Source organism: Rhineura floridana, chromosome 21 (genome assembly GCF_030035675.1).
Source record: "Rhineura floridana isolate rRhiFlo1 chromosome 21, rRhiFlo1.hap2, whole genome shotgun sequence".
NCBI lineage: Eukaryota > Metazoa > Chordata > Lepidosauria > Squamata > Rhineuridae > Rhineura > Rhineura floridana.
The window spans coordinates 15,505,035-15,530,916 of NC_084500.1; the positions used below are offsets into that span (position 1 = coordinate 15,505,035).

The following is a 25,882-nucleotide window of genomic DNA, read 5'->3' on the forward strand; positions in this document are numbered from 1 at the left end:
GGTGGGGGCACCTGGTGAAGCAACTCTGAAGACCCCAAGATCTGGGTAGGTATGTATGTTCCCTGAGCAGAGCTGTAGCTCAGTGGTAGAGCATCTCCTTTACACGCAGAAGGTCCCAGGTTCAATCCCCAACATCGCCAGGTAGGTCTGGGAGAGACCCCTGGTGAGCAGCTACCAGTCAGTGTAGGCAGTACTGAGCTACATGGACCAATGGTCTGACTCTGCATAAAGCAGCTTCCGAAGTTCTCGTGAGAGGCTGTTGTCCAGTTCCCACATACAACCATACCTGCTCTCTAAGCCCTGGTGCTCTTTCTGCCATTCTAAGCATGTTTCTTTGTGGTTTGGGGGTGGTGATGGTGGGGAAGAGTTTCTCCCACTTCCTCGCTTGCACTGGTGCTGACTCATTGCTGGTAACCAGGTCTGGTCGTTGTCCCAGACAAGCCAGAAATCTCTAGCTGAAACTACTAATGCGCATTCCCCCCCCCCCCCCGCTCCTCCCAATTAACTCAGTGATTCAAAGGCCCATCAGTTTTCTGGATGGACGTTTTGGCTTCGTGCCAATATCTACCAAACACAACCAGGAACTGTGGGACTACCAGAAGGAATTAAAAAAAAGGCTGGTTTTTTTTTTAAAATAAATAGAAATCCCCCTAAGTGGTTTCTCCTCTAACAGTTCATTTAAAAGCCATTTGTGACTATCCAAATGTGCCTGGGACAAACTGAACTGAGGAGGGATCACTTCATTATTGGAGCAAATAAGTCACTCACACTTCATTGCTTAGCTATTTTAACCCTGGCCTTTTTCTTAATCCTCTTTAATATTTTCTTTGTACTTGGCCACCAGCAGTGCTGTGTTCCGCACAGGGCTGCCAAAATGGTCTGACTGCATGGAAAGACAGGCCAGAAATACCTATAGCAGCCTTTTCCCAACCTGGTGCTCTCCAGATCTTTCAGACTACAACTCCCATCAGCCCCAGCCAGCAAGGTCAGGGGTGATGGGAGGGAGATGGAGTCAAGCAACATCTGGAGGGCAAGTTTAGAATTAGAATTGCTTTTAATATGCTTTCTTTAATAATATGTTTTTAATTTAATAAATAAATAAATAAAAATAAAATAAACCCTTTTTTTAAAGATGTTTTTAAAGCTTTAAAATGTATTAAATGTTTTGTTTTAATGTATTTTAAGGTCTTTTTATGACGTTTTAAAGTGTTTTTAGGGTTTCTGTTTGCTGCCCTGGGCTCCTGCTGGGAGGAAGGGCGGGATATAAATCAAATAATAAATAAATCATATAAAATAAGCTTCCCCATCCCTGATGAAGAGCTCTCTGGTTCAAGTCCAGTTTAAAGGTATCACTGAAAAACATTAGAAGAGACAGCAGGAAGAGCCTTGAAGTGCCCTTCAGCAGTTAGCACCTGGATAACAGTCTAAGCAGGCACACAGTATTCCATCCCCATTACAGTGAGATGAAATGTATTTCTGTTTGAATTACAGTGGATTATTTCTAAATTTGCATCTATACTTACAAATTAGACAGTGCAAATCTGTGTCCTTGATCTTTCTTTTTATTTCTTTTGTGGTGATGCGTAACTGAGCACCCTACTCTCAAGGCATTGCAAAGTGAGACCAGTTTGACCATCATGAATTTCTCTCTCCCCCTTCCTCCCAAAGCCCTATTGGGGTGAAATTTATTGAGAAAATGTGTATGAAGTGCTTTTAACAGCCTCCACCCCCAAATAACAACCCAGTGAAGACTGATCATTCTCAGTAGCCATGGAATGTGGAGTGTCAGTTGGAGAAAACTGGTTGCTTGATTCCCTGGAAATAACTTTAGCGAATTCTGGAGGAGGGCCTGGCTGGCTGCCTGACTGGCACCCTGAATAGGAGCATTTTTGCTGGGGGTGTGTATGTTGAGGTACTGCAAAACTTTGCTGCAGACCCTACTTGTGAAAATTCTGTCTCTCTTTCATCCATCATGTTTTATGCATGCAGCTCAGGTTGGGGTTAAGAGGGCTGTTGCCGGAGTGGGCCAGTTTAATTTTATTTATTTATTTATTTATTTTATTATACTTGTATACCACCCCATAGCCAAACCTCTCTGGGCGGTTTACAGTAACTAAAAACATTAAAACATCAGGTAGCCTCGGTGGCACGGAATGCATTCTACCAGCTCCGGCTGGTAGCCCAACTACGACCCTATCTGAGCAAGGAGCATCTTGCCTCAGTTATCCATGCTATGGTAACCTCTAGATTGGACTACTGTAATGCACTTTACGTGGGGCTACCTATGAAGATGGTTCGGAAACTTCAGCTAGTGCAAAATGCTGCGGCCAGAGTTCTCACTGGGACAAAGAAATTTGACCATATAACACCTGTCCTGGCGCAGCTGCACTGGCTACCGATATGTTTCCGGGCCAGATTCAAAGTGTTGGTTCTTACCTATAAAGCCCTAAACAGCATCAGACCGCAATACCTGATGGAGCGCCTCTCTCGCTATGTACCTACCCGTTCACTACGCTTGACGTCGAAGGCCCTTCTCCGGGTCCCAACCCATAAAGAGGCCCGGAGATCAACAACTAGATCTAGGGCCTTCTCGGTGGTGGCCCCCGAACTATGGAATGCCCTCCCAGACGAGATACGCCTGGCGCCTTCTCTGTTATCTTTTCGGCGCCAGGTAAAAACTTACCTTTTCGCCTAGGCTTTTTAAATTTTGTAAATTTTTAAATATTTTAAATTTAACATTCTAAACTTAATATTATCTTAATTTATAAATCTCAATGGCAATTTTATTAATGTTTTATAATTGTACTATATATATATATATTTTCCACACTTGCTCATATTTTAATTGTGATTTTATTTGTTGTACACCGCCCTGAGAGCTTTCTGCTATAGGGCGGTCTAGAAATGTAATTAAATAAATAAAATAAAATAAATAAATAAAACAAATACAATTTACAACAGATCTTATAAAAACAATTTAAAACACAATTAAAAAATTTAAGCAGTATAAAACACATGCTAAAATGCCTGGGAGAAGAGGAAAGTCTTGAGTTAAAACAGCGAGACTGGTATGGACCAGAGAGAGGGCATTTTCGATTGTGGCCCCCACCCTCTGGAATTCCCTTCCTCTCGATCTTCGCCATGCCCCTTCCCTAATAGGTTTCTGCCGGGCCTTGAAAACCTGGCTATTCAGGCAGGCCTATGGGATCTCTGGGACGGGTTAGTTATTAATGTTGTTATTAATTGGTAGAGTGGTGTTAGATGAATGATGGTCTTATTGATTGTTTATTGTATTTTATTGTATTAATGTACGTCGCCTAGAGTGGCCATTAATTCGGCCAGATAGGCGACTCATAAATAACATATTATTATTATTATTATTATTATTGACTTGGCGCCGAAAAGATAACAGTGTTGGTGCCAGGCACACCTCGTCAGGAGCATCATTCCATAATTTGGGGGCCACCACTGAGAAGGCCCTCTCCCTTGTTGCCAGACTCCCAGCTTCCCTCGGAGTAGGCACCCAGAGGGAGGGCCTTAGATGTTGAGCAGAGTGTACAGGTGGGTTTGTATCGAGAGAGGCGTTCCATCAGGTATTGCGGTCCCAAGCTGTGTAAGGCTTTATAGGTCAAAACCAGCATCTTGAATCGAGCTCGGAAACATACAGGCAGCCAGTGCAAGCGGGCCAGAATCGGTTTTATATGTTCGGACTGTCTGGTCCCTGTTACCAATCTGGCCGCTGCATTTTGCACAAGCTGCAGTTTCTGAACCGTCTTCAAAGGCAGCCCCACATAGAGTGTATTGCAGTAATCTAATTTGGAGGTTACCAGAGCATGGACAACTGAAGCCAAGTTATCCCTGTCCAGATAGGGACGTAGTTGGGCCACCAACCGAAGTTGGTAGAAGGCACTCCATGCCACCGAGGCTACCTCAGCCTCAAGTGACAGAGATGATTGCCTCCTCACTGGGCAAATCAATGTGGAAAGGAAGTTGAAAATTTGGCAGTTTTATAAAATATCTATTAACTTCCTCTCTGTACAGCATCCCTAATTTTCTGTATAGCAATGGAAAAGAACAGTAGAAAGTTCATGGGGGTGTGTGAGCTTTTCCTTCCTCTCCCTGCTAAGGATGTCAGTGCCAGCTGGAAAGCTTTGGACGTGACAGTTCGCTCCATGCTGACATTTCAAGGGGTTGGTGTGTAACAGCTGTCATCTTCCCCCACTAATAAAGATTTGGGTCTTTGTAAAGTCTGGTCTAGTTCCATGAAGCCCAAATGTGCAGTTCTTAATATTTGGGGTGGTGCTGAGGGGGTGGTGCAGATGCCATAGCCTGGCTGAAAATTAACCTGCAACTTTTGGAATTCATTTTGTTCAGGAGTAAGGATGGGCGAGAAATTTGATTCTGTTTGCATTTAAAGCCGAATCTATCAAATGTGCTCTTACTGAAACAACATGAGAACTGAAACACAGGCATCCTTCGGAATTTGCTCTTTTTTTTTTCCATTAATTTTTTTATTCAAAGTTTCAAAAAACAAAACAAAACAAAAACAAATTAATAACTAATACAATAAAATAAAGTGTTGACTTCCGATTTGTCGCAGATCAGTTATAGGTCTATAATATATAACAAACCTGTCTCTTAATATATTACAAAATCACTTTCCTCCAGTAGTTATCTTAATTAATCATCAAATCTCATTAACATCACTTTATTCTTTCCGCAAAAAGTCAAAGAGAGGTTTCCAGTCCTTGAGAAATATATCCATCGATTTTTCTCCAAATAAACATGTCGATTAATCCATCTCATCAAGTCTGCTAGGTCCAGTAATTTCAATAGCCATTCTTCCATTATCAGTGTTAATTCCATCTTCCATCTTCCATCCTTGCATCCATAATAATCTTGCTGTCATAGTCATAGTCATATAATAAGAGTCTGATGGGAATTTCCTTCCTCACAAATATTTCCTTGCCATCAATTCTGAATGTGTTACTGAAATGTTGTTGTAAAGTCATATCTCTGTTCCTCTTTTTTATGAAATGCATTAGCACATCTCTTGAGAGTTTTTCCATTGTCACATATCTGTAATTAATTCTATAAATTTTCTCTATTTCAAGCTCCATCACATCATTCCAGTCCAGAAATTTTTTCGAAACATTGATAGCTTTATCTCTGATGTCCCTGAAGAAATTGATGAAGATAACTCTGAATTCCAAACAGTAATCTTTATCTCTAAGGTCCATAAACTCCAAATCTTTTTCCAGTTCCACATTTGATATATCTGTTCCAATCTCCAGGACTTGCATCTTCCCTTTAATTTTTCTTTCTTCTTCTATTGCTTGTCTAGTTATATGTTTGATCTCATCAACCTCCTCTCTCATAAAATCCCCTATTTCTTTCAGCTCCTGCTTCATTTTGCCAAATTCAATTTTCATCTCTTGTTTGCCATGTCTAAGTTCTTGTTTCGTTATCTCAATCTCATCCATTATTTTCTGAAACATATTTACTTCCAGGGTCTCAGCCACTTTCTTAATTGTCATTTTTAAAACCAAGAAGAAAAAAAACCCCTTCAATTTCCAATATAGCACTATTCCCAAGCAAAGAGCAATTTATTTCTTTTTCCAGCAACAAAGGAGTTAATATTCCAAACCTGATGACAACATAATGTAGACAGCACAAACTGCCTTATCTCTTATGTGTCCAAGAATGCAAAACAAATTTAGTTCACAGCATCCAAATAGTTAGTGGCATAAAGAACAAGCAGATTCGTCAAAATGAAGTAGACCAGAAAAAATAGTCCCAGACATATAATACTCAAAAGTTCATATAAATCAAAAATTTTCTCCTCAGATTAGATATCTCTCATCCGTTTGTATTTTTATAATTCTCAATTCCAGGCCAGCTTTTTGCAATAAAAACAAAGATAAGCTATTTTGATTTCCTTCCGCCTTAATTCTGTGTATAAAAGAGAAAAGTTATAACTCACCCAGGGATTCTTTACTGCTGATTCTTTTAACAAATCTCTTTTACTGCAACAATTTAAGCCAAATGATAAGGATAGAAAGAAGAATGCTTGCCTGTTAAAATCTGTTTTTCTTTGAAGAAAAGAAAAACGTCTCGCTTAATCAGTTTGAGCTTGCTTGAAATTCCTTGGCTCCGTCCGACGTTGCTGGCTGGTCCTTTGTTCATAGGCAATCCTAATGAATTCAAGTCCCCCAACAAACACAACGAAGCTTGTGGATGATCTCTTTGTTTCTCCCTTGCCTGGGAGAAAGTTTTTACCAGTCAAAAAAAACCCTTTTGACTGGTTTTAAAACTGAAAAAGCTTCCTCTGAGACGAGAGCTAGTCTCAGAGGCAGGCACAAGTGAAGCAATCCTTCCCGGAAGTCTTTGGAATTTGCTCTTGTCCGAATTTTGCGGTGCAGTTCTCGAACCAATGTTTCAAAAAATGCATATATTAGGGGGAACATATATATTAGGTGGGCATAAAAATGACTGTATTAGTGAAAATAACATGCAAATGCATTATATTAGGATACATTGCAAAAAGGTGTACATCAGTCAAAACTGTATAAAATGTGTTTTATTAGGATAAATTAGCACTGAAATGCTGAATAATTTTTATAAGGATTTTTTAAATTGCAAATTGCTGCAGAAATGTGGAGAGCTGAATTTAAGATTGAAAAATGAGAAAGTAAGAGAACTGAAATTCACAGATCCTTCCCCTTGGAGTGTCAGTCTGGGTAACCGCTAGCTAACTCCTTAGTTATTGCTGGGTGAGTTCACTTTCCCCTTCCCTTCTATTGGTCAAAGTGTGTAGGATAAAAATGTGGCCTGTAGCGAATGGGTTAATCTTTTACTGTGAAACTACCATATTTGTGCTCCTGGAACCAAAACAGCCCTCCTTTGAAATTTGCACTTCTCTAAATTTGTGGTGCATTTTCCAACTGCAAAGTGCTCACACAAATGCATATTTCAGGAGAAATCATACACAAAAATGCACATGCTAGTGAAAATAATATTCAAAAATGAATTATATTAGGAGAAATGCTCATGAAAATCTACAAATTTTCATGCAGACTTTTTTTTTTAAAAAAAAGATCACAAACTGATTTGGGAATGGAGCAAAGTGAACTTAAGATTGGAAAAACTGAGAAACTGAGAGAAACCAAAATTGGCATATCTGCCCATCCTGAGTGGTCTTTTGTCATGGGAACGATCCTTGAATTGTCAACAGTATACAGTCAAACCCTGGGTTCCAAATTAAGACGCTTTATTGGGTTTAGAGATGCAGATATGGGGGGGGGGAGACAGGTAGGCAGCATACATAAAGTGAGATCTCAGATGTTCTTGTGAGGACCAAGAGTCGCCCATGAAGAACAACAGATGACAAATTTTCATTAGGAATAATCGCTGGGTTTTTTCCCCACCTTGTGGAGTTGGGGGAAAGGGATGACAGGAAGAAATGGACCCTCAAATCAGGGACAGTCACTTCTGTAGGGACAGGCTTTTGACACTTGGGACATGATGCCCATCCTGGGGGCGACTGGTCATTTCAACAACCTGGTAAGGTGAGAGCTGGGATTTCCAGTCTATTCCTGTTACACAGATTTGGTTTTTTTCTGTCAGGAGAAGGCGACTAGTTACAGACAGACAGACGACAGACAAAGCCCAGGCTAGCAACAATGGCCTAGCTTTCCCGTTATAGAGCAACCTACCTCTCACAATTCAAGCATCCTACACGAGTCCCAACTTGTTACATTAAATTTTTTAAGAGGCAGGCATTTCATTCTTGGGTCCTGCCCCACAGCAGGTTCCTAATGACCGAAATACATGTGTGCACACAACGGATTGTATACAACTAAGTTCTACTCAGAGTAGACTCATTAAAATAATGGACCTAAGTTAGTCATGTCTATTAATTTCAATAGGTCTACTCTGAGTAGGACCATCATTGGCTACAATCAACTCTTACTATGTTTTTAATTACGTGTATGTATTGTTTTGACTATTTTGATCTTTCTTGTAAATCTCTTTGGGACTTTTTGTTGTTGTTGTGACAAGCGATTCATAAATTTAATAAACGTAACTAACTCCGGAAAGAAATCAAGAGCTGGAGAACATATTGGCAACTGGAGCCCATGGCCAGTTATCAGCTCACGCAGTCTCCATAGGAAGGGAGTTGTGCAGAAGGGGTGCGGACATGCCAAGGGCCCCATATCTTGTAGCTGCCCACCAAACTTCAGCCAACGGGGACCTCTGTTGATCTGAGTGTAGGAGTTGCTTTATATGGTGAGAAGGCAATCCTATTGGGTTGCCTGGGGCAGACTCAGGTTTAAAGTTAAAAGCTAGTCTCGAATTACTACATTTCATTCTTGGGTCTAGGAGATTTGCAGCAGGTTAATTGGCTTTAACAATATAATTGTAAAATATGACATAAAATACACACACTCCTAAAAGACAAAATATTGCATGGGATGATTTCCCCCCAAGTGTTGTCCTGAATTTCCAGTGTCAACTGGAGGCAAAATATTATCCTCCAAAAGAAATAACAGAACCGTCTATCATTTCCCCCTCCCCTGAATGTTTTTATTTTTCTGGCTTTCAAATTTCTGGCTCTGCTGATCACATTCTTGAGCTTAAGTGTCAGATTTTTGTCTTTTTAAAGAGTTAGCAGCCCCATGACATCACAGAGGCACAGGATCAAGATGGCACCCTCACTATTCCGCATACAGAAACCAACTGGGCTGGCAGTTTCAATGCTGATAACAGGACAGCATCCCTCGCTGCAGCTACAGCATCTGATAAAAGTACTATTAAAATATCATAGGAACGTATAAAGCTGTCATATGCAGAGTCAGGCCATTGGTCCATCTAACTCAGTATTTTTTATATCGATCGGCAGCAGCTGTCCAGGATTTCAGATAAGGTGTCTTGCCCAACCTTGCCTCGAGATGCTGGGGATTGAACCTGGGACCTTCTGCATGCAAAGCAGATGCCCTGCCACTGAACTGTGGCCCCTTCTCTGACTTCCCTCAGCAGGTGAACTTAGAACGTGCTGCAGAGCAGTGCTTGTGGGACACCCAGCTCTGTCTTCTAATTCAGCCAGCAACCAGCAAGCCTCGTCTTCACCACTGAGGAGCTTGCTCAGGAACATTGGGAACAAAGCTTAGGGTGGGGCAGGGCTACCGCTACTCCCTATTTCCCCTCTCCATCACCCCTTGCCTAAAGGTAGGTTTGGCTCTGCTTTTTGTATTCATTTTCTCCAGCCCATCTAATAAGCCAGATAACCGCACAACTGCTACTGAGAAAACTGGAGGATGGCTTATAATATAGCCCAGTGCTCCAAAATGTGGAAAAAGTTCGGCCCGGGCGTGCGAGTTTTGGGTACTGCCCACTGGAACTCGCAATCAGATCGAATGATTGCCTAGTTATCGCTTTCCAACTCTGTGTGCTTTTCTTCAGACGTCTCAACTGTATGTTCCAGTCAGTCAGAAAAGTGAAAAGTCCTACAAATTCAATTTCAAGCCAGTTTTGATGACCACATATATTTTGGCCAGAAGCCTCATTTTTTGGGGGGGGGGGACTCCTTGCATTTTTTATGCTGCATTGCCTAAGCTTTTGATTGAAAACGCCAGCTTTGCCAAGAGGTTAAGAAATATGTTTTCATTAAGAAAATTAAATTGACGAGTCGCTGGCTTGGTGCATGCAGATCCCAAAAATGCAACAGCTAATAATCATGATGAAATGTCGATGCACAGCCAGAATCTCTCCCTCTCTTTCTCTCTTTTAACTTCACCCAGGGCTTTTTCCTGGAAAAGGGTGCAGAAAATTGGCAGGATCCAATGGCTTGTTGACCCGGCTTGATTTGTGGAGCCCAATGCTACCAAAGGCAGTTACAGAGCGGGTTGCAACTTAAGCAACACCTAAGATCAGATGCAAGTTCTAATTTGTTATCCTTTGAAAGAATTTCGGCTGTATATATTATGGTAGGGGCTTTGGCTCACTCTATTTATTTTAGAGGGCTATTCTAAAGAACATTATAAACTCAGACTTGTCTACTCTATATGAATTCCATATGCTAAAGCTTAATTTTAAATGCCATTAAAAAGCACTTAACATTTACAGTATATCAAATCTCGGCTCCTTGAGCAGCCTGGATGTGCCACAGTTTGGAAAACGTTCGGTAGGCAAAAAAGAAAGAAAAGGAGCCTTTCAGAAGTTGGGCTCATAAACATCCTTGCAGAATCTTCCAGTGCTGTGTTTAAAATTATACTGAGCAAACTTCTAATGTACTTTTTTTTAACCCTCTCTTTATTTTTGGGTGTATTTTTTTTAAAGGCTTAATTTAAAATAGCAAAACAAAATAAAACAAACCTTGGACTAAAAGTTACTTTTTTGAACTACAGCTCCCATCAGCCCCAGCCAGCACCATGCTGGCTGGGGCTGATGGGAGTTGTAGTTCAAAAAAGTAACTTTTCCAAGCTCTGGACTTAAGATTGTTTTCTTTTTGTAGTGTTTCTGTCTTCCTCTAAAAAGTGTGAATTAGTCTGTATATTTATACAGGTGCTTACCTGTGTTCCAAGGTTAAGAGAGGGCTGGGGCTTATGAATGGAAATAAAAAATGGCTGGTTTTGTGTTTTTTTGGTAAACTATCCCCTTTTGAGAGAAACTAATTACATGGTAAACACCTGGAATTTATGCAAGGATGCTAGAAAGAGCTGATTCAAAGGGCTTCTCAAGGAACCCATTTTGTGGACCCATTCTGCTCAAGTGGTTACAAAATGGCTGCTCAGACAACAAGGATCGCTCACCCCACAGACAGATACTGTTCTTCTGTCACCGGAACTTGTCTTTCTGTCATATTCATTTACTAATAGAAATCTATCTTTATGAAGAGAATGAGTCTATTAAGCCCAACTGTGTTGTGTTGCAGATACCCATTGCGTTTCTTTTGTTTTTGAGGAGGAATTTGAGAAGAAGTTGAGGGAAATCCCCCCCCCCATGGAGAACAAAGGAAAAAGGCATATTTTTAGGGGGAAGTTCACACCTTTTTCTGCCAACCAGTTCCTGGTTTGGGAAGAACTTCAGGGAGAGAAAGGGGTATTTGACAATGCCACATTTACCTATGCATCTCACAAAGAGCAGAGTGGCTCATGGAAAGCTATTGAGGAGATATATATGACCACAAAATGGGGGGAGCAAAGGATGTGAGATGTTCTTTCCAAGACAAAAATCAATTTTTTAATAAAGAAAAGACTTAAAGAAGGGAATGATATTGGTGCAGTGTAATGGCTATGAGCACAAACTGTGTGTGTAGTTGTGATTCCAGTGTCACCTCTACTATTTATTTATTATTTGATGTATATCCAGCCCTTTCTCCTAGCAGGAGCCCAGGGTGGCAAACACAACCACTAAACTCATGCTATGAACTCATGCAGTGACCTGAGGGAATCCACACTCTTATCCTCAGTCTCTTGTCTTTAACATAGGGGATGATAATGCGGGCCCACATTACAAGATTCTTGTGAGGATTACTGAGGGCTTGAGCAGGGGGAAAGCACTATATAATGACAGTACTTGGCATTTATATAATAGCAAGCCTATCCAGGCATGTAGAAGTTACATGCATTTTAATCTGTTTTTTGCTTGCTCATTTTAATTAGTTTTTTAATGTTTTAACCGTTTTAACTCTTTTATTGATAATTTTAATGTTTTGTTTTATTTTTTGTAAACTGCTTTGAGATTTTATTGCAATGAAGCAGTATATATATCTCGCTAAATAAGTAAATAAATATAGGCAGGCCCAGCTCTATCATTGGGCAGAGTGGAACAGCGACTTCAGGCAGATGATTTGGGGTATCATAAGAGGAAGACAAATGGTTAGTTATTGACTATATCAGTGGTTCCAAATCTTTTTTCCCCGCAGACCACTTGAAAACTGCTCAGGGTCTTGGAGGACCACTTAATTATTTCTCTGTCTGTTGTATAAATTGTTATGCACTCTACTAGATTATATAATTTTTAATTGCATTTTTATTGCTTTTCTCACATTTTGTATTACAATTGGAATTCCGTAGAATTCTACAGAAATAAATAATAAAATAAGCAGTAAAAGTACAGCTAAAGAACAATATGAATATTTAATGCGATGATGTGCCGTCTCCCATTTTCTATCACAAATCCACAGGCATGCTGTGGACCACCCGAATGAAGCTCACGGACCACAGTTGAATCCCTGTACTATATTACTGTTGCATTTTTACTCTCAGAGAGAGAGGCACTTTTGGGATTTTGTGCCTCGGGTGCCAAAGTAACTTGGTACAAAATAGCTCTTGGTGTTAGGAACATTCACTGAGGAGGTGCCATTTTTCTGTCCTGCCACAGAAAACAAAATCTTTTAGGCTGGTCACAGGAATTTTTCCAGGAGAGAGAGAGAGAGAGAGAGAGAGTGCAAAGTGAAACACTGAAAGGGGGACGAAATAAAATAAATATAATAGTGCCTTGTACATTTTGAAAGGAAAAGAACAGTGCTTGTACAGTTTGCCTCGTATTTCAGGTTCTAGAAATGCTAGAAACTTTCATTTTTTAAAGAGAGCGAGAGAACTTTCTTTTTTTAAAAATGAAATCTGGGGATTATACTTCATTCAGTCCCCACCCCACTCTGGTGGACGTCCATGTGTGCATGCGTTATACATGTGGTGAAAACATGTATGTCTTTCCTCCATGCTGCCTGGAGTGGGCCTGTAGACTAAGCTGTTTTGCTCATCAGTTTGGCCTCTGGCTAATGAGGTTAATCTTTTTGTTTCTTTTCTTCTTTTTGTCCTTTCCATAAGGAGGATGTTTCCTAGTTACAAAGTGAAGGTCACAGGGATGAACCCCAAGACCAAGTACATCTTGTTGATCGATATTGTCCCAGCAGATGATCATCGGTACAAATTCTGCGACAACAAATGGTATGTGTCGAAATGATGCAATGAAAAAGTAGTCTTGGCGGCGCTTGTGTTGGGACCTCATCCAGAAGATGAGTTCATTGTTGGTGCTGTGACATGCAATTGGAAGAAGGGGAGATTTGTTTGGCAAAGGAACGGTTGCCTGCCTTTCCATTCCCAAAATACCTACATATTCTTGTTTTTCAGGCCGCATAAATTGCATAGGGTTGTAGCCAATGTTAGTCCTACTTAGAGTAGACCCACTGGAGTTAATAGATGTGACTAACTTAGGGACATTGCTTTCAGTTGGTCTACTCTGAGTAGGACTTAATTGAATACAACCCTATGGCATTGCAATTGCTACAACTGGCAGAAAAAGGTATGTATTGGAAACATCAAACCACTGTTGCCGAGCCTCTGAATTAGAGCACTAAGGGAGCATCCTGGACATCATTCATGTATGATTAATTATTATCAGTTGAATGTCTCTCTCAACCTTTCTCCCAAAAGGAGCCAAGGGTAACAAACCACAAAGCAGCAAAACAATACCATTAAAAATAAAATAAAAACATATTTAAAACTTAAGTAACATCTAAAACATTTTACAAACGTCTAAATACGTTTTATAAGCAGTCACGTACCCTTATAGCAAATAATTTCAGGATTTCCTGGAAGAGTCATCTTTCAGCCATCAAACACTTGGGTGAAGAGGAATGTGTTAAAATATCCCCTGAATGTTAATACGGCAGAGTAATTGTAGTATTGAGGACAACCTGAGCAAGACTGGGCAGGTGGCAAGACGCTAGAGGTACCTTGTATTGTCCAAATCATAGGATTGGATGTTGGGGTCTAGCTGGTGTACACTTTGGAAGAACACAGAGGGGCTGAGGGGAGCTTGCAAGAGAGCAAGAAGGACTGATGCTAAGAAGGTGTCCCATCCATTTTTGGCTCGCCCACTGCTGGCATGTGGCCTCTGACAGATTACTCTTGAGGGAATGTGGCCCTTGACTGAAAAAAGATTCCCCATCCCTACTCTGGATGAAGTGAGAGGGAACTGAGGCTACCTCTGGGATGTATCACAGTTATGCCGATTAGTGTAATGTTCTTTATGGGAGACAAGGCCCCAGATGACTGTATGAAATCTGGCTTGTCCTCCTCTTCATCCTGAGCCTGACCACAAATGGTTTTTAAGTATGTTTAGCAGCAAGCAAAAGTGTGTTGGCTAAAACACTTTGGGATTCCCTGCCTGTGTATTCAACAGCCCAGAATTGGATACCGCTTCAGATATCCCTGATTGTGTGAACTAGTGTAAACAACGGTAGCTGCTTAATCCTAAGGCTTTGCTCACTGCAAAATGGCTTTTCCTGCAAAAGTGTTTATAGTCTTCCTTTATGTTTCCAAGTGGCTATTTTTTATTTTTTTATTATTCAGCAGTGTACATGGGACTTTGCAGTTTCACAAGCCAAAAAGCAAAAGTTATGTCACATCCACACCATGCATTTCAAACACATTGAAAAGCCCAAAGAATCCTGGGAACTGTAGTTTGCTAAAGGTGCTGGGAATTGTAGTCTTGTGAAGGATAGATTACAGTTTCCAGAATTCTTAGGGGGAAGCCATGTGCTTTAAATGTATGGTGCAGATGTGACCTCAATTTCCTGCACTGAAGTGCTTTTGCGATCTAAATGTTAACAGTGTTAAAAAACAACAGAGAGGAAGGAAGAAGGACAAATGTGAAAAAATGGGAGCCCCACAGGTTTTGTTTCAGCTGCGGTTACAATTTGGGATAAGGATGAAGGAGTTAAGCCAAAGACTTCACCATAAAGTTTTGAGAAAGGATATGAAGGAAGATGAGGGGGCATTATTTACGTCTCCAGCTTACAAAAGAAAACAGGCAGAGTTTTTTAACTGTGGGAGCTTTGAGCATTTAATCCTCAACATGCATTCTCCTTTCACAGTCTCCTTAGCGCTGGGAAGATGCCCGCTGAATGCTCCTCTCATGGCCCATGGTGCACTTTTTAAAAAAACTTTGTATCTTACTGTGAATTGTTGGTTCATGTTATTTAATTTAGCTCCGGCCAGCTGATAGGACAGCATTTCTCTTTTTCATTTTATTGCCCTTGGAGAGTTGTAGCTGTTTTTTCTTTTTCTTATTTTGCTATGAATTCCTGTTCAAAAGTAACAGGGATGGGTGTTGATGGAGCAAAAACGATGCACAAGGATTGTAGCAGCATAGAAGTTATGTGATATATTGCAGTTGTAAGGCACGTGAACGGAACATTTGGTGTTCTCTCTGTGTGTGTGTGAGGGAGGAGTGATGATGTTGGCAGGCCTGAGAGCAGCATTCATGTCCAAGTGTGAATGTGTCCTCTCTGAGCAGGGCCAGCCCAAGACATTTTGCTCTTTGAGGTAAAGGATAAGATGGTGCCCCCTCCCATTCCATATACTGGACTGGCATCCTCCTTCTCCACTGCACTCGAAGGCAAGCTGGCTGGCTTAGAAGACACCGGCAAGCCTGTGTGGCACCTCAGGCACCTTGCAGCCAGTCTTGGCCTCTCAGCATCTGCTGCCTGAGGTCACTGCCTTACTCTGACAGCCCAGTCTCAGAGATCAGAGAAGAACCCAGCAAAGTTCGTCCTGAAATGTTTTTGGGAGCATTCTTCTCCTAGTTACCAACTTTGATGTAGGCGCAAGTCTGCTTCTCATACTGATGCATAGCAAACCGCCTTATACCATATCAAACCGTTGATCCGCCTAGCTTAGTATGGTCAACAATGATTGCCAGCGACTCTCCAGGGTTTCAGTCAAAGATTGAAGTGTGCAAAGCAGATGCTTTATCTCTGAGCTATAGCCCTCACTCTAAAAAAGAAAAAGCAAGATTCCAGCCCTCATAGTTCTGAATGAAGGGCTGATTTAAATAGGAACACAGGAGGCTGCTTTAAACTGAGCCATACCCATATCTAGCTCAGTGCTTCTACACTGACTGGTAGCAGGTCTGCAGGGTTTCGGGTAGGGGCAACTCCCTGACCCACGTGGAGATGCCAGGGATTGAACCCAGGACTTTTTGCATGCAAAGCATGTGCTCTACCACTGAGCCGCAGCTGGTGGCTGTGAAAGAATGCTGGTCTTTGCTGGTTAAGTGAGGGGACCGGGGAAGGGAGTAGAGGGAAATTCATTCTAGTAACTTGGGTTTTTAACTAAGCTGAAAATTTCTCTCCCTAAATGAATTGTACAGCCTATTTCATTGGTTTGGATCAACAGTGCTAAGGAAGCCAAAGAGATGGCAGAAGGAAAGAGGAGTGTGCTGGGCTTCAGGGTTCAGTCTGAGGTCCAGCCCTGGGATATAATTTCCAATGCCAGAGCAGACTTTCCGAAGTTGTGAAGTAATAATGAAAAAGTGCAGTGATGAACTCCATCAAAAGTGAAGAAATCCAGTTCAGATGATTGGTTGGGTGAAAAAGGAGCATGTTTGAGAAAACTATGTCAGGAAACAGCAGAGAATTTTTCATAATGGCCCCAAGGCTATGTAATAATCTCTGGGTGAAGTATGCTGATGTGGCTGTCTGTTCACATTTTGTAAAAAAAACCCAGTCCCAAATAAAATAATAAATAAAAATGCAAGACTCACATTTTCTGGGGGCCATTTGCTAGTTGAAAACATTGGGATTTTTTTGTGTTGTGTTTGCTCCCTTGTTTCTTCTGCTATCCACTGGATTTGGCGCTTTGCCCCTCAGCCCCACCCCCCCAGATTTTATGGTTATGATTTGGTAGCTGCCCTTGAACAGCTGCAGAAGTTGGATAAAACATATTTTACCTAACTAAATATAAAGATAAACATCATAAAACTTAACCTTTCTGTGTTTGCTCCATTTAACAGGATGGTGGCGGGTAAGGCTGAGCCTGCAATGCCTGGCCGATTGTATGTTCACCCAGACTCACCTGCCACAGGAGCCCATTGGATGCGCCAGTTGGTGTCGTTTCAGAAGCTAAAGCTCACCAACAACCACCTGGATCCCTTCGGACACGTAAGAGAAATGTCCAGATATGATTACTATTGCTGTTTGGGCTGTCAAAAATTTCCAGAAGAGTAGCTGTGTTGAATCTGTTGTAGCAAAAACAAGGGCACACTGAAGACTAACAAATTAATTTTGGCATATGTTGACTGGTTCCTATGCCATAATAAATTGGTTAGTCTTCAAGGTGCCGCAAGACTCTTTGTTGTTTGGGGAGTTGTCAAAGATGCTGCCTTCGTTGACAGTGGACGTGACCTTTAAAGCAGACAACTCCTATTAGCCCCAGGCAGCACAATGAAGGTTCCATTGAATCTGTAGCTCCAGGTTTCTCCCCTCAGTGTAGTTCTACACGCTCTGCCACTGGCACCCAGAATTTGTGTAGCCGCCTAGTTTTGATGTTTCTGCCAGACATTTTTATGAATGTTGTCTTTGACTTGCTTTGGTAGGGGATTCAAGCTTGGCCTCGTGTGTATCAGCTACTCTTTCTTAAGTTTTTAAACACTTTTAATTGGTTGCTGACATTATGTTGCCTGTTCATCCACTCATATTTGCATATCTCTCTTGCTCTTTGACTCATTCTGCAGTTTCCTCTTTTCGACCGGCTGGAGCCTTTGATGTATGACACCCTGTAGCACTCTCAGAACTGATTGCTTAAGCAAATCATCCCCCTCCCATACACACCCACTCAGATTGCTTGCAGAGGATGTATACTAAATGTACAGGGTATTTTTGTTTGGAAAATCTTCATGAGTAGTGACTGGAAAAGGATGTGACTATTATGGGTTTTATAAGTGTAGAACCTTCTGCATGGCACAGCAGTTGGTCAATACCTTGCTCATCTATTGGTACATTAATGCAAAGAGTAGATCAAACTGTAGCGCTAAAGTGAAAACCAGAACATGAGAGTATAAAGGGCTCTATGTCGTTCTTGGCAACAGGATATTAACTCAATTACTTTTCCCATATATATATTTTTAAAAGAGTTATTTCGCTTTCTTCCTCTGTGAATGTTCATTTTGGCCATAACTGAACAGGAGGTCTTGCGTTGGCATTGGAACCCGGATGGTTTGCACGTCCTGGTATTTTGTTGTTGTGTGAGATATAAAGTTTTCCACACAGACGTTCTCATCTTCCACTTCCAGCATTTAAGCACAACTGATTCAAAGATGCATTTTGCAAACTGGTCTGCCTCTTGCATAATTGACAAAAAGGTCTGTCTCAGGTCTTGCCTTTGAAAATTCATAGGTTGGACATGGTTTGTAAAGTCTGAAATGGCTGCAGAACTGCCTCCTCTGATGCCCCTAAGATATTGATGGGGTGGCTCTGCTCGTGGTCCCCACTATGGTTCAGAGATGTGTAGCAGGGCCTTCTTGGGGTGGCATCCCAGCTGTGGAATGCTCTGTCTCTGGAGTGACGTTTGTCCTCCTTGTTGTTTGCACTGAGGTCAATTGAAGGTGTTTCTGTTTATCCGGGCCTTTACAGTTTGATACTGTGTGGTGAAATATCTTAACAGCAATGAGCGAGTCTGTTTTTAATGATTTTGTTATTATAGAGTTTTCGTTTTTGAATGTGTTTTTATTGACTTATTTATTTTGTTGTTTTATCTTTGTTGTGCATCATCCTGGGCTTTTTCTGGAGAGTGATTCATAGATGCAACAAATATAATAACAAGAGTAAATATATTAATAATAAAATCTGAATACATGAACAGCTTCTAACATAGGGTGCCATTCCTAGTTTAAGGTTTAAACATTCCTAGTTTAAGGTAAATGCACTGAGAGCTGGGCATTGTACATGATGCATATCTGAATAAACCATTTTTGCTGGTCCTGCAAACCTATGGAAAATTGCAGTATAGTTAGGGGCAGTGCTAGCTCCAGGTTTGGGAGAGTTTTTGGATGAGACACCCTCCACGCCCCTTGGTGACTCTGCCTCCTCACCACCGTTGTCACTGATCAGCTCCACGTCTTCCTCATTATTGCCACCACCTGCTTGCTTTCTAGGCAAAGAGCCAATGAGCAAGCAGGCAGTAGCATCTCCTCAACACCACGACTGCCACTCTGGGCCACAGCAAGAAGCAGGTGCGCCAGCAAGCAGGTTGCAATGGTGAGGAAGAGGAGCAGATCTCAGGGGGGCTCTTGTCAGTGGGCTCCCTGATGGAATGTGGACCCCCAGCAGATGCCTGATGGTGCTGACACTTGACCCTGGGCCTGGTTTTTGGCACAATAAAAGTTTATTTTTACTGACAGTATGAACATAAGAACATAAGAAGAGCCTGCTGGATCAGGCCAGTGCCCCATCTAGTCCAGCATCCTGTTCTCACAGTGGCCAACCAGGTGCCTGGGGGAAGCCCGCAAGCAGGACCCGAGTGCAAGAACACTCTCCCCTCCGGAGGCTTATGTATTTTTATTTTATTCTTGCCTTGTGACTTTATTGGTTTTTATTTTGTATACCACTTATAAATTGATTAAATAAATACATATTCGCTATTGTGGTATAAAGTGTCCCAAATAGGCAGCAGGTTTGAAAATATCATGGCATCCATGGGGAAAATAGCTGCAGTTGGTTGCTCAAAACAATAGGCAGTTAATGTTGCATTTCTGTGCACTTACTTGTGAGTTAATTCCCTCCCTCTGAATGCAGACTGACTGACTGACTTCACAGCAAATGCACAAGGCTATATTGCAAGTTGAGCGTTCATGGGATTAGAAATGCAAATGATTAAGAGGTATACAAATGTTTTGAATGACTAAATAAAATAATGTGCAATAGATCTGGATTATGCTGCGTAGAGAGCTTGCAATTTTTAAAAGGGGAATGCAGTGCACAGTTGGGGCATGTGTATGTGTAATATATATGTTGTATGTGTTAAGTAAATTTGTATATTTTAGCAGAGATCGTCAACGGTCTGAGATGCGTGTGTGTCAGTGTGTGCATTTACCTAAGTGGCAGGCTTTTACTCTGCATTAGGATCACTGAGACTTACGACTTAGTAAAATAAGAAAAGCTACTTTATTTGTAGAAATACAGAGTTGGAGGTGCAACGCCCAGGTTTGGGAGTTGCCCTCATGGCTCAGGAGAGAGAGCAAATACAAAGATGTCTCCTCTATCTCAGGCAGTTGAAGAAGAGAAGGGAAGGGCGGAAGGAGGAGGGGCAGATAAGCTTCCCTAAGCATATCAAGTCTAACAACGGAAGGAAGTCTGTCAGAGCATCACAGGTAAAGGTAGTCAAGCCTAGCCATCTGGAGGACCCTAACTCTATCTTCCTTCTGGAACATAAACAAAAGAACAAAACAGGAGTTGCTTTTGCTCCACTTCCAACAGAATGCATAACAATGTTTTGGACTTGTGCTGTGAAAAATTGTTTAGCCACTTTTTGGGTGAGCTATGTGTTGGCAGAGAGCGGTAGAAATGTTAGGAGAGACAAAAGAACATATTTTTCAAGTCCCCAAGTTATAGCAATAGTGAATGCCGTCTGGTGGTCTATGGTAGTGGAAACACTGTACAAGCCACATGACCTCTGTAAGGGACTGCGCTCTGGTCACACAAGGTATATTCTTGACCCAGATCCCCTTTTGTTCAGTAGAAGAGCGCGAGCTCTGCATGCAAAGGGTCTCGGGAACAATATCTGGTATCCCTAGGTAAGGCTGTCAAATACCACTGCTTAAAACCCTGGAAAACGTATGTCAGACTTTAGACACAACTGAACCAGATAGGCCAATGGTATAAAGCGGCTGTCTGTGTTCCTAAGAGATGAGCTGACGTCTTGCACCAGGTGTAGTGGTATTGCATGAGGCCTGCGGAGACCCATGTTCAAATCCCCACTCAGCCATGAAGCTCGCGGGCCAGCCTTGGGGAAGCCATTCCCTTATAGCCTCACCTACCTCAAAGGGGGCATTGTGATGACAGAAAGTGGGAAAACATCTTACACTGCCCTGAGCTGCGGGAAATGTGGGGCATTCATGTAATAAATAAGGTTGCAATCCTAACCCCTGACCAGCATTGGTGGGGCAGGGGAGCCCTGCCGCTCGGGCCAGCCAGACTGTTTTGGAGGTTTCTGTTGGATACTACTGGTGAGGATACCACTAGTGGTAGCTTTATGGGAAGCTGAGTGGTGGAGGATCTGCTTTGCACGCAGAAGGTCCCTAGTTCAAGCCCCGACACCTCCAAGTCGGGCTGGGAGAGGCCCTTGTCTGAAACCCTGAGGAGCCACTGCCAGTCAGTGTAAATGATACTCAACTAGATGGACCAATGGTCTGTCTTGGTATAAGGTAGCTTCCTGTGTTCTGCCTGCCTCGTTGGTGGTGCTTCCCTTCCGACTGCGGAGCTCCTATGCAGAACTGGACAGGGCTAGGCGGAGGAACACCTCCGTGCCGTCTTCTCCCCCCCCCCGCTGCAGCAGATCGGAGGGGCGGAGTTCAGATTGCTCTGTAAATGAATCATCATGATTTGCCCCCATCCATGGATGACTTCATGATATCTCCGCTTGGTGAGATGGGTGTGGTCTCTTCTTGCTGATGCAGACCTAACTGGCATTGTTCATGCTGGCCCGAGTCTCTGTTTTCTTTTGACCAACTGAGAATTGCAAGAAGTTAAAACGTGTGTGTTTTAACATCCAGTACAGTAGGCTTTTCAGTGGCAGATGGTTGAAGAGGCTTTTATCAGCCTCTAACTTTTAGACATCCTTTTAAGCCACTTCTGCTTAAAAGCAAAATCCCTCCTCTTAGAGTAAGACATTAATTTATGTATTTCAGAATCTTTACATGCGTGGAGATAATCAGCCTGACAAAAAACCTTGATTTATGTGGGTATCCTGAGGGTGGCTGGGGATATAACAAGCTTAACTATTTTGACAGATATTTGGGCTTCAGATGATTCCCTTTTCTTTCTTTGAAAAAGGAAAAGCCCTTTTGAGACATACACAAGTAAAAAATGCTGACACAACCAAAATCTATTCGTTAATAATGCAGGGTTTATTTAAGCTGCTATGGATCCAACTATTACTGAAAAATGAGACTCAATCCTTCAAAACACCACCAGAATGGAAATTCAATTAATACAATTTCACAAATGCTGTCTGCGAGGAAGGGCCATCTATGAATATAATGTCTTCAAAACGTGAGAAATAAGTTTGTATTTGCAGTGGATCAGGGAGTGGCATTAATGATGCCATCTATCAGATTATTTTCATAGTGATTGTCATTCATGAAAGGAATTCCAGTGTCAGAAAGAATTCAGATTACGGGATACAGTTAGAATCAGAGAGGTTGGGAGAAGCCTTGCCCAGTTAAAAGGCAGAACCATGCACTGATTGATTCTTTGCATGGAGAGACCAGCTGCAGTTCAGGAAGTAACTTCTGGAGCAATGAACTTCCAAATTGCTCAGGAAAATGGGCCAGACCGTAACCTACAGAGGAATGGGTACAAAGTTGCTGAGGGTGGACAGAGGGTAGACTGGCTGAGTTGGGAGTGGGAGGTACTGCATGGCAGTGGTTCCTCTCCTACTTGGCTGGTCGGCCGCAGACGGTGCTTGGGGAACATTGCTCAGCCCCATGGATTCTCCTGTATGGGGTTCCACAAGGGTCAGTTCTGTCCCCCATGCTGTTCAACATCTACATGAAACCGTTGGGTGCGGTCATCCAGAGTTTTGGAGTGCGTTGCCATCAGTACGCTGATGACACACAGCTCTATTTCTCCTTCTCATCCTCTTCAGGTGAGGCTGTCAATGTGCTGAACCAGAGCCTTGCTGCGACAATGGACTGGACTGGATGAGGGCTAATAAACTGAGGCTCAATCCAGACAAGACTGAGATGCTATTAGTGAGTAGTTCTTCTGACCAAATGGTGGATGTCCAACCTGTCCTGGATGGGGTTGCACTCCCCCTGAAGGAGCAGGTTCGTAGCTTGAGGGTTCTCCTAGAACTATCTTTGTCACTTGAGGCTCAGGTAGCCTCAGTGGCACGGAGTGCCTTCTACCAACTCTGGTTGGTGGCCCAGCCATGCCTCTATCTGGACAGGGATAACCTGGCTTCAGTTGTTTGTGCTCTGGTAACCTCCAAGCTAGATTACTGCAATGCGCTCAACATGAGGCTGCCTTTGAAGACGGTTCGGAAACTGCAGCTTGTGCAAAATGCAGCGGCCAGATTGGTAACAGGAACCAGACGGTTCGAACATATAAAACCGATACTGGCCCGCTTGCACTGGCTGCCTGTATGTTTCCGAGCCCGATTCAAGATGCTGGTTTTAACTTATAAAGCCTTACACGGCTTGGGACCACAGTACCTGATGGAACACCTCTCTCGACACAAACCTACCCATACACTACGCTCAACATCAAAGATCCTCCTCTGGGTGCCTACTCCAAGGGGAGCTTGGGGGCTGGCAACAAGGGAGAGGGCCTTCTCAGTGGTGCCCCCTAAATTATGGAATGATCTTGTTGACGAGGTGCACCTGGCACCAACACTGTTATCTTTTCAATGCCAGGTCAAGACTTTCCTCTTCTCGCAGGCATTTTAACAACATTTGAATAGCATGTGTTTTTAACTTGCTTATTGGTTTTTATGGGTTTTAATTTGGTATGGTTTAAATTTGTATACTTGTTTTTAATGTTCTTAATTGTTATAAACCACCCAGAGAGCTTTGGCTATGGGGCGGTATATAAACGAAATAAACAAATAAATAAAATCATGATCCACTGGTAAATTACTGCATCGCAGTGGATTATGAAGGGGTTCTGGGTGATGGATTTTGGGATTCTAGTAAGAAAACTCCACACATGCCCTGTACCCCAAATGCACTGTCCAATATTTGGTCAAACAGTACATCAGATGTCACACAATGATCAGATGTCAGTGCTCTGTCTCTAGCTGTGGACGTTCCTAATTCCTCGAGAGTTAAGGAGGAACCTCCAGTGTCTTCTGCCGCTTTCATGCCTTGGAGCGGCTCAGTGCCTTGCTGCAGAATCAGGGTCCCAGGGAAATGAGGCAATGCTGCAAGCGTCTTATAAAAGCAAGTCCAAGCCAAGATGTTTAGTATGTGGGAATGAAAAGGATCCCGAGTGGAAAAGCCAAGCCAAGGTCAATTCCAGGAATGAAATCCAAGCAGACTGGGTAAAGGGAAAAGGAGGCGGCAGCAGTGGCAATAGTGGAGTTGGAGGAACATAGAAAGCTGCCTTAATTCCAGTCAAACCAATTGGTCCATTTCGCTCAGTATTGTCTACTCTACATCATCTGGTAGCAGCTGTCCGTTTTCAGACGAGAGACGCTCCCAGGTCTATCTGGAGATGTCGGGGATTGAACCACAGACCTTCAACATGCAAAATATGTGCCCTATCCCCTAACTGCAGCCATTTGCCAAATGTAGCAGAGCCCAGAAGCAAGGCAAGCATGAGAGAGAGCGTGGGCTTGGAGTCTTGTGAGCATCACACAGAATGTGCTTCGTTGCATGGGCAAAATCTGGCCACAGGAAGAGAAATTCTGCAAAGAAGCATGCAAGGGAAGTGACAGATTATGGGTAGGGGAAGGAGTGTAGCAAGGCGGCTGGTAACACTCCCAGAGCTAGCTAGTGTGCAATGTGTTGTTTTCAGGATAAATGGCAAAGTGTTTTGTTGTGGCACCTTAAAGACTAAACACATTTATTATGGCATAACCTTCTGTGGACCACAGCCCCTTCATCAGTTTGATTCTAATCTGGCAAGGGAATATGCATGTCATGCTAGTGGGGAATGTAGACGAGTGAGGTCAGAGGGCGATTAAATGCAAAAAACTACAGACAACGGCAGTTACTTGAAAGCAAAATACAGTGACTCACTAACAAGTTAGGAGCGTATTGTGCACACTAAGGACATTTCACTTTCTGGAAAGGACGATTCTTGATCCAAGATACAATGGTATCTCTCCCCACCTTTCGGACATTCGCTCAAAATTGGAACAGCTGGCTCCCTGGGCCCATATTTATCTTTGTACAAAGATATACTTTTTTCTCCCACTTAATGTACTTGATAAATATAAAATTAAATGTACAGATCATATTTCCTTCCACTGCCCAAAATGAATAGATGGGAGTAGTTCATTTCACTCAGTTCAAATGCTTGGAAAAAAAATGTAAAAGGGTGAGCGAGTGAGCATGTTAAAGATGGGGATTATACTTCAGTTATGTGATTCCCTGGGAGAAGCTATTGAAACTGTGGAGCTGGCATATTGCTGTCTGTTGTTTTGGGTGATTGCCATGGCAACTTCTGCATTGTGTGGCTGTGACACCTGATCTCTTTCAGAGAACTCTCTTAAAACAGTTCCCAATTTTATTTATTTGTTCAAGGGTCGATACAGTTTGCATTATCCAGAGCGAAGAGGGTTGATCAAACATTAAGAATGCTTTCCACTCCTGAATGGAGGTCCCTTTGAAAAGATGTGAAGAGAGATGTTAACCTACCCATATACAGCCACATCTTTTTCAAGTTCAAAAACATTTATCCCTCTTAAGAAATCCACTAAAAAAAGACTCCTATCCTGTCTTTCCAATGCTTTATCAAGTTACTAGTCCTTATCGGGCTATAAATGTAAGCAAGACCATATGTATCTGAAAGTGCCTATATAGTGTCATGGAGTTGAATTGGTATATAACCCTGAAAAAATATACAGATTAATATTGGCTAAATATGTGGGTGGGGATGACAAGGTGTTTTATAAGTGGTTACACATTTTGAAGTTAACATTTAACTTCATACTGCTTTAGCCTGTAGAAAAAAAGGGGAAAAAAAGCAGCTCATGTAACAAAACATGTGCCTTTGCTGGACAAATGTTTAGGTGTCATAGAGCTTGGACCCAATTCAGATGTGTTGAAATAACTCATAATAAACCGCTTATTGTAAACTGTGTAGAGGTTTTTTACAATCGAGCTGTATATAAATTTTGTTACATACTTTCTGAACTGTATCACATCAAAC

The 25,882-nt window shown here is 42.1% G+C and overlaps 1 protein-coding gene across 13 annotated transcripts in view; it reads left to right on the forward strand.

Moving 5' to 3' along the window:
* The window catches only part of TBX4 (T-box transcription factor 4), a 117,568-nt gene that overhangs the window by 69,392 nt on the left and 22,294 nt on the right, over positions 1-25,882 (forward strand). For all 13 annotated transcript variants that reach the window (XM_061604970.1, XM_061604980.1, XM_061604969.1 and 10 more), the window contains 2 exons: positions 12,834-12,953; positions 16,804-16,951. In XM_061604970.1, the coding sequence (XP_061460954.1) occupies positions 12,834-12,953; positions 16,804-16,951 (268 nt within the window). The remainder of the gene's footprint in view (positions 1-12,833; positions 12,954-16,803; positions 16,952-25,882) is intronic.